Source organism: Hyperolius riggenbachi, chromosome 1 (assembly GCF_040937935.1).
Source record: "Hyperolius riggenbachi isolate aHypRig1 chromosome 1, aHypRig1.pri, whole genome shotgun sequence".
Taxonomy (NCBI): domain Eukaryota; kingdom Metazoa; phylum Chordata; class Amphibia; order Anura; family Hyperoliidae; genus Hyperolius; species Hyperolius riggenbachi.
In genome coordinates, this window is record NC_090646.1 from 217,752,633 (window position 1) to 217,766,243 (window position 13,611).

At 43.0% G+C, this 13,611-nt stretch overlaps 1 protein-coding gene across 1 annotated transcript in view; it reads right to left on the reverse strand.

The window, feature by feature from the left end:
* USP53 (ubiquitin specific peptidase 53) overlaps positions 1 to 13,611 on the reverse strand; it is an 83,016-nt gene that overhangs the window by 45,020 nt on the left and 24,385 nt on the right. Inside the window, exons 2-5 of the mRNA XM_068280505.1 lie at positions 10,373 to 10,465; positions 8,810 to 8,944; positions 2,893 to 3,006; positions 2,720 to 2,802 (exon numbers count right to left, since the gene is read on the reverse strand). Of these exons, the coding sequence (XP_068136606.1) occupies positions 2,720 to 2,802; positions 2,893 to 3,006; positions 8,810 to 8,944; positions 10,373 to 10,465 (425 nt within the window). The remainder of the gene's footprint in view (positions 1 to 2,719; positions 2,803 to 2,892; positions 3,007 to 8,809; positions 8,945 to 10,372; positions 10,466 to 13,611) is intronic.

Below are 13,611 nucleotides of genomic sequence, written 5' to 3' on the forward strand. Positions count from 1 at the left end.
GCTCATGTACAAAAATGGTGCTAACCCCGTAAGTACTTCTGAGTCAGAGCCAATTCCGGCAACATACTGCGCACCCCTGTGTAACAGCAGAGAAAGGAGATCATAAAGATGGATAGAGCTAGTTGACTGGGGAAAAGCTGCCACTACCTCCCCACCGAATCAACGTTCTAACAAGTTGAAGATTATTAAACGGCAGAGCTGGGACCCAGTGGGCACTGAATGGTGAGGTATGTGATGTGACATATGTCACAGGACTAGCAATAAAAAAAATAAAAAAATATTTATCGATATAATTTAAACCCTGCACTCTGATCAGGGGTACTTTAACGGTTTTTTCTTTACAAAAGATCTACACATTAGATCTACACAAAGATGTCAGCCAGTTTCCCTATTTGCTGCACACCATTTTGGCAGTTGCACTGAGCAACTGCCATTCAGCAAGTGCTTTCAAAAAAAACAAAAACAAAACAATCCTTGACAATCCCTCATGAGGAGATGGACTAGTCCAAAACCTGTCAGATCTGTCATTTTTACTACCTTCTACAGGTGACAGTGACCTGTAAAATTAAATACTGAAAACCCGCCATGATGAGACGGACTAGTCAAAACCCTGTCATTTCCATCAGATTTCTACAAACTTCCGGTAAGTGACAGCAACATAGGAGAAAAGTGATTTATAGCTCATTATGTCAAGAAACACTTATTCTACTGTGTGCGTTTACATGTATTTTACAGTTTTTCACAATAGCAGTCCCTAAAGGAAACCAGAGACAAACAAACATCGAAGATTAATACATACCTGGGGCTTCCTCCAGCCCCATCCGCACGTATCGCTCCCATGCCGCTGTCCTCAGCCTTCTCCATCGCAGGTACCGTAACTTCGGCCAGTCGTGGCCAGTTTTACACATGAACAGTGCGCTTCCTCCGGCGGAGAATAGTACTGCGCAGTAGTAGTCTCTTCCGGAGAGAGCGCACTACGCTTGCGTCGACTGGCTGAGGTTACGGGACCCGGTACCGGTGCAGGAGAAGGCTGAGGATGGCGGCATGGGAGCGATACATGCGAATAGGGCTGGAGGAAGCACCAGGTATGTATAAATCTTCTATGTTTGTTCGTCTCTGGTACACTTTAAGCTCAAAGTGATGTATGCATAAATCCAAATGCAGTTATAAGGTTTTACTTACATTTTCAGCAGACAAATAAAATGCCAGAAAAGAATGGGTGGAAGCAATCACATAGTGTGACCACTCAAATGCTTGGATATTCCTTCAGGGCCAGTTTCCACTTTTTCGCACAACCAATACAATTTAATTAGCCTGTTTCCACTTGTCAGGAAAACAGAGCATTTTTCTGTGCAGGAAAAATCTGGACAGCTGAGCCATCAGAAATCGATTAGCATACAATGTAATTAATAGGAAATTCGCATGCGTTTTCAGATGCGAATTTTACCGCCAATTCGCACAAGTTTTTGCTTAAGATCAATGTAAAAGCACACAGGCACTGACATTGTTAAATTTGCATACTTAAAAAACACGAAAACGTACGTGAATTCGCAGTAAAATTCGCATCCGCATGCGAATTCGTTTTCGCGTTTTCCACAACGAATTCACACTGCACAAGTGGAAAGGGGAAATTACAGTAATTGTATAACTGAGAAGTGGATATCTCCTGGATTACAAAATGTGTGTGGGAAAAAAAACAAAAAAAAGCGATTACTAGCCTAAACAAGCTGTTGGTAATTTGTTATATGCCTCATATTTGGGAAGAAGTATGCACAGAAAATAAAAGCAATATGTAAAGTATGTATGATAAAAGCAATAAGTATGTCAGATTTCCTAAAGCTAGTCCTAGAAGAGACTGGGCTTAGTTACAAGCCAGGGAGAAGTTTAAGTTCTAAAGTTCCTGTGATGATTACAATTGGTATTTGCATCAACACCAACAAGGCATCTACACTCTACCTATAACGTTTGGTCACTTGTTTGAGGTCGCTGTTAAGGTGCATACACACATCATCGGTCGGAAGATTTTGACATTGCTGGCTGGCCTGTACAGACACGTGTCAAGATATGTAGCTGGCAACGCATTCTGTTGCTATGCAATGGGGGGGGGGGGGGGAGGAATGGGGGTACAGAGGGCGTGTATGTGACAGCAGCGCAGACAATGCGATCAGCCATCGTGGAGGTGAGTTGATCAGCCAAGCGGATCACTCGCAGATTGGTGGTCTGTGGCCTCTGTACACATGTCCGGCTATTGGCGGAGGCAGTTATTGGCCTCCTTAGTCAGGCGTGTGTACGGTCCTTTAGGCAAGAGCTGTATTATGGACCTTATATTACTACACAACACTATCTGGTCAGAAAAGAAGTATGGAATCTGCCCTGGCAGTTCCCTTTCTACACTCCTGGCTATGGCGCTGATGCTCTGGCTAGAATAACTAATGAGTTACACGTCTACAACAAGGAAGCAGATCAAAAAGTCAGGACACTTGACCTCCATAAGTATTCCAGGTATGCAATTTAGAAAGTGTGAGGAAATGGACCTGTACTAATATTAGAAAACAAATTATCCAGATTGAAGTCAGCAGCAGCCTCCCAACTAATTACCACCAAGATTGTAGCACACTAGACATTTCCAAGTGCTATGAATGTAGACAGGTAGGTGTACACCATTACCAAGTGCTCTGAGTACAGACATTTAACAGGGAACCCAACAACACACACTCACCAAAGTGCTGTAGTGGAAATGTAACGCACAAACTCTGTAAAAGGCAAAGGATCAGATGATGCTCCGCAGCTCCGGCAAACACACTAAAAAGAAAGCCGATATCAGTTTACAAAGCAAAGGTGAAAATGGCAAACGCTTGCAATCCAATTTGGAGAACACAACAAGCTACCTACCTGCTCATACAAGGTCATTGCAAACTTTTGGTGAGTAATGCAAGACTTTGATGTGCACAAGTCACCTTCACTATTTGGCACAATATGGAAGTGAATTCTCTGTAGTATATTTTCCTGAAAAAGAAGCATTAATAAATTAAGACACTAGAAATTGAACTTCAAAAAAAAAAAACTAAAGTAAAAAAAGGTCTAGTGTAATATGCTACAAACCACAGTACTGCAATGTTCCTCCATATTGTTTCACATTTCAAATGATGCTGGAAGTGAATGGTGAAGCATCCATATATGTCATAGTACTGGAGCGATTTACGTGTGGCAAAACTGAGGCACACAGCCGATATAAAAGGGATAATCATTTGTGTAGTGGTCAAAGTCATGTAAGTAATACTGAACAGCTGCCAGAGATCCTCAAAAATGTAGCATAAATTGCACATAGCTAGGAATAGGCCCAATTAAATGCAGATGCAGCAGATTGGAAATCGCCAAATCCAAGTTTCACACAAGTTATAAAAATGAGCATCTCATTCCCTATCTCTTAAAGGACAGGTGTGAAGAAAATAAAAACCAAGATCTACTTACCTGGGGCTTCCTCCAGCCCCCGGCAGCTTATCTGTTCCTTGCCGCAGCGCCAATGTTGCAGGAACCCCTCTGTTCCTCTGTTGCAGATGCTGTGATCTCGCCAGCCTGCATGAGTGTGCGGCCACTCCGCTTGTGATCATGTGGCTGGAAGCGTTCTGCGCAAGCGCAGTAGTACTGTGCAGAACGCTCCATGCCACATAAGCGTAACCGCGAGCGGCATGGCCGTGTGCCTGCGCAGGCACTGAAGATGCTGACCTGGCAAAGTCAGCATTTGCAACAGAGGGGATCGCGGGATACTGGAGCTGCGGCGAGGGACAGATAGGCTGCAAGGGGCTGGATTAAAGCTCCAGGTAAGTAGATCTTGTTTTGATTTTTTTCTTCTTCTCTCACCTGTCCTTTAAGGCCGTCAAGTAAATTATCCACTTGGCTATGAAAACATCTCACTCTTGTACTGTGACTGGTGATGCATTCAGCAACAAATGCATCCAAGGGTTCCAAAGGGGTGGAATCACTATAAAACTTGCTTCCGTTTTAAGTTGTAACCATAGTGACAACTGTGCAGAGCAGTTCATTTGTGCACCTCCCTTAGTAGCCACGTAATAGACCGCAATGTAAATTGTGGCTGTACGACACTGAGGCAGCGAGTTGGGCACCCGATAGTAGACAATTGGTTAGTAGTTGTGGGCCATAGGGGGGGTTGGTGTTAGGTTTTTCAGGAGCGGGTTATTGTTGGGCACTAGGAGGGATGGGATAGTGTAAGAATAGATGGCGGGTAAGTCAATAGGAAAATATAACAGATTACAGATATTTTCATGGCGCTCCCATGGGGTTTCTCATCTTGGTACATATATTTTCACTATCGGCATCGTTCGGCACCCAACTCACTAGGCAGCACCGTGTGACTATGTAATAAGTTTCTGATTGGACTAGAAAACAGGTAAATTACGTGTGCTGCTGTGAAGTGGAGGATGTGGACTTGGGGTGAATGTGAAAACACCCTTATGAAATAAAAGTACAATCGGTGAACTGTGACTCCATCTAGGAAAAAAAACTACAGCACTGCTGAGGCCAGGAAACCTAGTCTGCTAGAAAAAAATGGTCAGTACGGAAGGACTCCTGACTTATACAACACAAATATTACTGTTCTCAGCTTAGTGACTCAGGGAACAGGTTTGGCTTCACAGCCTGAAACTAAAATGTGCTACGTTTCAGGAAATGGACACTTTCACCAATTTCTCACAAAGCTCTTATTAATGAGTCTATTTAAAGAATATTTATATTTAAAAAAAAAATAATCATAATCATAAGCAATTTTGCAGTAAATGGCTCATTACACATTACACAATGTGTACTGCAGACACATTATCGCATGCAGGGCTGTGGAGTCGGTACAAAAATCCACCGACTCCTCAGTTTAGGATTCCACCGATTGACTCCGACTCCTCAATTCCGACTTCTCTAATTTGCATATTAAAATCTTGTTGATTGAAAGTATGTAACATGAAATTCGTCTCTTCACTGCCAACGCTTAGGAATTTTAAAAGACAACTGAAGTGAGAAGGATATGGAGACTGCCATATTTATTCCCTTTAGTCATAGACTAAAACTAGTCCTTGGTAAGAGTACTTGTTCTTTGTTCCGGTCTGTGCCTTTTACAACTTTACATCTATCAGGCCCTAGGCAATGTAAGTGTGGGTACATGAAAGAGTGATGTGCAGCTACTCTGCAGGAGAATGAGGAGATTCTTCCTGTATTACACATTCTTCATGCACAATCTGAACCAGGTTTATGGGTGATAGACAACACCTCAGTGTGTCACTGATAAAGATGAAATTAAAGTTGTATACATACCTGGGGCTTCCTCCAGCCCCCTTCAGGCTAATCAGTCCCTTGATAACCTCCTCCGCCACCTGGATCTTCTGCTATGAGTCCAGCTACTTGAGCCAGTCTGGTGTAGTGCGCATGCACACACTATGCCGCCGGGAGCGTACTACACCCGCGCAGCACTATTGCGCAGGTGCAGAACGCTCCTGGCTGTGGAAGCGGCATGCGGCCGGACTGCGCTGACTGGCTGAATTACCAGGACTCATAGCAGAAGATCCAGGTGGTGGAGGTGGACAGTGAAGGACTGATTAGCTTGAAGGGGCTGGAATAAGCCCCAGGTATGTATAAAACTTATCTTTTCATCCTTCTTAGGTACCATTTAATTCGTAGTCAACAAACCAAATTTTAACATATCAAACTATTTGATTTCAAAAGCATACATTTGCATAAATCAGAATCAACGCAGAATTATTTACATCTCATTGACCATCTCTATTAGTGACACAGCTACACATCAGGCTTTATACTTATGGCATAGAAGTTATTTAGTATATATAAGAGATTCCTGTGTACACATCTTATATACAGTCACAATCAGATGTGTATATCTGACTTTAAAAATACCTGGACTGCTTTATTGAAGCAGCACAAGTACCGGTAACTCATTTTGATTGGTTTATTTCATTTTTGTGGACTAAGCACAGCTATTCCTGTATGTATAAATTTATGGAGGACTATTATCTGAGAAATATATTTTTTTCATATTTTCTATTTTAATTACAGTTTAAATTCATTAGGAGTCGGTGCATTTTTTGCCAACACCGACTCAGACTCCAGGCACCCAAAATTGCCCCGACTCCGACTCCACAGCCCTGATCGCATGTAAATACACTGCTTACACAACTGCATGGACAGAGTCACTTCTAACTGCGTAATTCTACAGAGCACTTCTGGATAATGCTTGCATAAAATGTGTGCATACCATAGAAAATGACCACACTACAAAATAATGTGTGTTATGCAGCACACAATGTGAATGAGCCTTAAAGGAAAATTGAAGTGAGAATATGGAGGTTGCCATATTTTTTTCTTTTAAACAATACCAGTAGCATGGCGGCCCTGCTGATCTATCTGGCTGCTGTAGTGTTTCAATCACACCAGAAACAGGCATGCAGCCAACCTTGACAGATCTGACAATAATGTCAGAAACACCGGATCTGCTGCATGCTTGTTCAGGGTCCATGGATAAAAGTATTATGCCGGGCATACACGGCACTTTTATGCGCCGTATACCGGTGCATCCCCGCTCGTCCGCGCGTGCGGGCGGATCGATTGCCGGTCGTCCCCGCTGTCGCGTCCTTATCACCGCTCGATTCCCTGCCATTGTCCGCCGGCGGGAATCGAGCGGGCGTGGGTCGAGCGGCATGATCGGGCCAGCTGAATATTATCAGCTGGCCGATACACGGTACAGAAACGTACAGTGTATCCTCAGCATTAGAGACAGAGGCGGAGCAGGACAGCCAGGCGGCTGGTATTGTGTAAAAGGAAATAAATATGGCAGCCTCCATATCCCTCTCACTTCAGTTGTCCTTTTAATTGCTACGATTACATTATAAATTGCAATTCCTTTTTAATCCTTTTCTAAACAAGCCAAATGATTCAAAATGTCATCATTGCCATGGCAACCGTACTCAGTTTGGTAAATAGACCTCCCCTGAACTCGAAGTCTTCTGTTTTTGTAGTCGGCAAAGGGTTCCTGTTTTGCAGCGAGTGTTTCTTTTATATGGTAGACAAGGGGGACATATCCACAATCATACCAGAATACAAAAAATAAAAATAAAATAAAAATCACAACCCTAGGGCAAGCGTATCAAACATGGAATACAATAAGCTGCCGATGAAAACGCAGTTTCAAAACATGTGTAAACACTTAGGTATCCAATCTTTGGATGTAGGCATTGTGCTACAACACATCTTAGCAACAAATGGCAAAGCAAACTAAGGGGCCTGGTTATGAGGAGGGGCAATCTGAATTCAGAGCTATACTTTCTATTCTTCGTTTGAAAAATAGTGCTAATTTGTAACAAGGTTTATAAAAGGGCAGTTATAGTTTGTTCAAAGCTGGCTGCTACTTAAAGGGATACTGTAGGGGGGTCAGGGGAAAATGAGTTTAACTTACCCGGGGCTTCTAACGGTCCCCCGCAGACATCCTGTGTTGGTGCAGCCACTCACCGATGCTCCGGCCCCGCCTCCGGTTCACTTCTGGAATTTCAGACTTTAAAGTCTGAAAACCACTGCGCCTGCGTTGCCGTGTCCTCGATCCCGCTGATGTCACCAAAAACGCACAGCGCAGGCCCAGTATGGTCTGTGTCTGCGCAGTACACTCCTGGTGACATCAGCGGGAGTGAGGACATGGCAACGCAGGCGCAGTGGTTTTCTGACTTTAAAGGCAGAAATTCCAGAAGTGAACTGGAGGCGGGGCCGGAGCATCAGTGAGTGGCTGCGCCAAAACAGGATGTCTGTGGGGGACCATTATAAGCCCCGGGTAAGTTCAACTCCTTTTCCCCCGACCCCCTACAGTATCCCTTTAATTGCCAATATTATTCTTGTTAACTGATGATGCACTGCTTCATTCACCTGACCATTACACATTGCTAGAAAAAGTGGTAGTAAGGGCCCTTTTCCACTAGAGCGATTGCGTTTGCTGAATCGCAAAATCGCAAACCGCTAGAGATTTTAAAATCGCTAGGGTTTGCCAAATAACATAGGAATCGTGGTAGGTTATTTCCACTACCGTGATTCGATGTAAACAAAAAACACGATCGCACGGCGGAGTGATTATTGCCGCGATTTTGCTATGCCCTGCAGTGCATAGCAAAACCACAAACGCAATCGCCGGGAAAAAAGTATTTTGCTGAATCGCAATCGCTAGCCTTTAGCCTCGATTGCTAGTGGAAAAGGGCCCATGACTAGTTGTGGCTCTGTGTTGAGTACCTCTTAATTTTTAAAATAGCGAGCTGTAGCAACCTGACTCGGAGTCAAACATCATTGTTCTCCATAGTAGACTAGATCACTTACTGCTATAAAAGTGGTAAATGATAAAGTGGCCATTGATGTGATCACTTTAAAAATACATCTACTGGAGTAAAGTGTGAATTCCAGCAACCCTATAGAGGAGTATTAGGCAGATCAGCACATTTATAAATATTGCAGAAGTTATTTTTTTACTGGTGATCAGCCGATTGTAACCAATAAATATGTCCCAAAATGTCGGAGGCAACAATGATAAAGGTTCCTTCAAGATGCTTTGTGAAGATCTGATCATCTACCCTGAAATGGTGCACCTGCTTGTATCTCTCTAGGTATCTGTGTACACAAGCATGAAATATGTAGCTCAGTAATTACACAATGGTGTTATGGCAATGAGGTAATTGCTTTCCCTTCTTAAAATGAATAAGATGATCATGGATTGCTGTAAAAGCAAATGGAAGATGAATCATAAGATTATACTCACAAAACATTCTGCAGCATCATCCATGAGGCCAAGCTGGAAGCGGTGCTCATCTTTAAAGCTCTCTGCAAGGGCATGCCTCATGGCATCCGATGGCAACACTTTCTCACGACTGGTTTGGAATTGTGCAAATATTGACTGTGGGCAGCACAAGTAAAATAAAGTCAGTGGCCTGATACACTATACGGTAATTTACTATGAATCAACACCAATCCAATACAAATGCCTTTACAAAGACCATTAATGCACTCTGTGTGTGTAATAACAGTATTTTGAGGAAATGAGCATGAACACTACTCCTTGTGACAAAGAATAGGCAAGCTAGGAATAAACTATCCACTAATGTTTGCTTGGAATTAACACGTTCCATATATTCCATGGCCATTGTACTTCCTCATTAGTGGTTGTAACCACCAGCAGCACACATGCACCACTCTGATTACAGGACAAGTATGATGGCCACGAGGAACGGAGGACCTGGAGCTTACCTTTTTAGTGGCAGGTGGCTTCAGTGTACGGGATATTGCCAGCAGCTGCAGAAGAGGAGCTCATGTAGAAACAGGACTAGTGTGAGAGGAAGAGGAGCACAGAGGCACGATCAGGGAATATAGCTTCCCCACACACTCTGCACCACTTGCCTATTGTATCTTCTGAATATAAGACGCATCCACTTTTTTCCCAGTTATGGGGAAGAAAAAGTGTGTGTCTTATATTCACAAGAATACAAAAAAACTTTTACCAGTTCCAGTGCACTGGCTTCAAACTGCCTTACCATGCACACTTAAAGGGAACCTGAAGCAAGAGGGACATGGAGGCTTATTTCCAGTTGCCTGGCAGTCCTGCTGATCCATTTTGCTGCAGTAGTGTCTGAAACACACCTGAAAAATCATGTGGCTTATCTTTACAGATTTTTTTTTTTGTCAAAAACACACGATATGCATTTGTTCAGGGCATACGGCTACAAATTTGAGAGGCAGAGATCAGCAGGACTGCCTGGCAACAGGTATTGCTTAAAAATAAACAAAAATGTCAGCCTTTATATTCCTCTCACTTTAGGTTCCCTTTAAAAAAACAACAAAAAACACCAAACTAGATGTGTTTTAATAGGCAATTCTAGGTGAGTGACAAGACAGGATTTTTAACAGCTGACCCAGCATGGGGTGAGATGGCGCTGCTGTCCGTTTTGCATTCTGACCTTTGGGAAGAGGATGGAAGTTGCAAGGCACAGATCAGCAGCATCCAGAGGCTCACCATGTCCTCCTCAAGACAACCGCCACTGCTCAGGACACTCTGATAGTTTGCTACTGTATTCCATTTTGTGCACGAGAATGGCCGTACTGTGCCTGCGTGAGTACAGCCACACCTGCGATAATAAAGTACTGCACAATGCATCAGTGGGAACACATGTTGCTTCAATACATACAGCAACCTATGCAGTGGGTACGAGCCCAAATCCATTCTGAGCAGGTCTGTTCAAAGAAAGATCTCTCAGTGGCATCTTTCTGCAGTCAATCGTTGTGCCCAAACATGCATAGTAGTCTATATTTGTTATACAATGTCAATTACCTTTAAAGCACAAAATATGCAAGCTTCTCCTAAACAAACATGTCCAGTCAGTCCTCGTAAACTGCGTCGAAAGATGTCCAGCTGCCATAGTACCTGTAGGACAGACAGATTTCAATTTATACTTAGCACAGATAATCAAATACAAACTAATTATGCATCAGATGCTGCAAAAGTATGAAATATGGGATTAAGCCTGGGTTCACAGTGGTCCATTGCGGTAGGTACTTGAGAACCGGTGCGGGTCATTTACAACCCCCCCCCAAAAAAAAAAACCAGGAAAGGAGTGTGACGCATAGCACTCTACAGCGAAAAATGGGTGTGGCCATATCATAACCTGGGTGGAGCTAACTCCAAAAACACAGTTAAGCAAAGTGACCGTAAAGGTAATAGGACAACGTTACCCAAACACATAAGAAAGCAGCGCTTCTCCCATGATGGGGTGAAACTGGAGATTCTCATGGATGGGCAGACAATAAATCTGCAGAAACTGCATGATGCTATCATGTCAATGTGCACCAAAATCTGAGAAATTCCATGAAGAATAAGGCAGTTCGAAAGGCAAAAAAGGTGTCAAACTAAGTACTAGCAAGATGTACCTAATAAAGTGACCAACAAAATATATCAATTATCCTGTCAAAGTGTTTCTTTTGCTTCCTTTATTAGCATACAATTTAGTAATCATGAGCCCCAAAATGCCAAATTCTGCAACAATAACCCCAAAGCAGCAAATGTCACCATCAAATAAATGCAGCAAATGTTCCCTCCGACACGCGTAAAGAGGCAAACGTTACCTCCGACACGCAATGAACTAAACGTTACTTCCATTACCTCCGACACATGAAATGCAGCAAACTTTACCTCCTACACAGGCAATGAGGCAAAGGTTACCTCCGAAACATGGAGAGGGTGAAACTGGGTGGAAGATGTGCGACACTGGGTGGGAGCTGGGTGACACTGGGTGTGAAAGGTGAGCGATACTGGGTGTTAGTATAGGTAACCTGATGACCTCACCATTATAGTTAGGTAATCAGATGACGCCTCCCCCCCAGTTTAGGTAGCCAGATGATCCCCGCCAAGTATAGAGGGTGCCCCCAACCCCCAGAGTTTGCAGCTGAAGCAGAATTCCCCTCTCCAGAATCCTCTTCCTGCTACTAGGCTCTCTGTCATCACATGCATCATGCAGAGGCCCTGGAGAGGTGACTTCCCCCTAATGTGCACTGCACTCTGCTCAACGGCCCTCCTGGCTGTGCAGTACAGTGAACAGGCCCATAGAATTACATGGGCAGGTGAGTGGACATGCACATTATGAAACGCAATTGAGCAAATATGAACTAGCCTTTAATCTTTCCCATTCTAGAGACCACTCCATTGATAGCAATCAGAGAGGAATTCATAGGTTAGATGCCAGCTGTGACTTTTAAAGCCCTAGTACAAATGTAATTGTTTTAATGCATATAATAGAATATTTTCATCAATCAGCAATTCACAGGGTTTTGTAAAATACGCAACTTCACCATTTGCAATGATGTTAAAAAAAAAAAAAAACCTAGCCAGCTGCATCCTGTAGCTCCTTACTGTCGGAAGAGTAGGTGTTGATTTCTCAACTTTAAAGTGTAACTGTCAGACATAACATCAAAAATCAATTCTTTAATTTTTATTTGGTAAACAAGTAATAAAGATGCTAACCAGGCAATCCAAAAGTTAAAATCACTATTACTTTTCATTCTCCAGTTTACTTGACTAATTTGGTACACACAAAATTTGGTACTCAAGAAAGGAAGTTGCAGGGCATGCTGGGTTGTCCTTTTTTGCTGCTGTATGTCCCCTCATACTTAACTAATGCTGTCTGATTGGCTTAAAGGGAAGGTCCAAGCAAAATAAAAAAATGAGTTTCACTTACCTGGGGCTTCTACCAGCCCCATGCAGCCATCCTGTGCCCTCGTAGTCACTCACTGCTGCTCCAGTCCCCTGCTGGCAGCATGCCGACCTGGGAGGTCGGCGAGATGCATTGCATACATTTTTACGCATTCCCGCTAGTGCAGGAACATTAACACATACATTTTACGCATTAGTTATTCAATGCGTAAAAATGTACGCATGGCACCACTAACGCGTAAAAATGTATGTGTTAATGTTCCTGCACTAGCGGGAATGCGTAAAAATGTACGCAATGCGACCCACCGACCTCCCAGGTCGGCATGCTGCCAGCGGGGGACTGGAGCAGCAGTGAGTGACTACGAGGGCACAGGATGGCTGCATGGGGCTGGTACAAGCCCCAGGTAAGTGAAACTCTTTTTTATTTTGCTTGGACCTTCCCTTTAAGACCCTTTCCTCCCGTTTTCCCCTCCCACACCTCTGTCTTTGAACAGATCACCTGACCACCACCTCCACTCTCTGCTGAGAGTCATCACAATTTTATGACATGTACAAAAATGACATTACCAGATACACAGGCATATAGTAAAACAGTAACAGCACAAAAAAAAAAAAAAAAAAAATCTGTTGAAATTTATATTGCTGAGGTCCACTTTGATGCCCATTTACAATGTTATATGCACTTAAAATGGGAGGTTGAGCTAGACATAAATGGCATACATAATTTGCAAAAGGAATTCTGTTTTTATTTACATTTTGCATAGAATCATATTTTTGGGGGGGAAATAGGACTAGTTTTGTGGCCTATTTTCTGATAAAGTTAGCACCTTATCCTCATACAGTTATTAGAACATACGGTGCATTACATCATAGTGATCATTTGCTACATCACTAGCTCCTTTTTTTTTAATACATACAGTATTTTATTATTGATTTTTATAGTGCCAGGATCTTCAGTGGTGCTGTTCAACAGAAAATACACAGATGGCCTATAGCATTGGTCTGAATTGAACAGAGCAATGCTGCAATTCTTTTCATCCTGAGATCTACTAAAAATCCATGTCTAACCCTGGAATGAAGTGCTATGTGCAAAATGGCCATCAGGCTTTCAGTGCCCTGCACCCGCCACCTGCATTTTTTTGCATGGTATGTCTATTCGACACACTCAGTTGCATTTCAGCGGATCTGGAGGGTTGTTTAGCTTACATGGACAACAATGGGTGATTTGCATATTTCAGCAGTGATGCATTGTGGGAGACATCTTGGAGCTTACGCCAACCTGAATTATTGCAAGTACTTTTTTTTTTTTAAAGAAAGCAAACTTGTTTTCTATAGCAGTTTAGTAAGAGGGCTTTTTGGTCCAT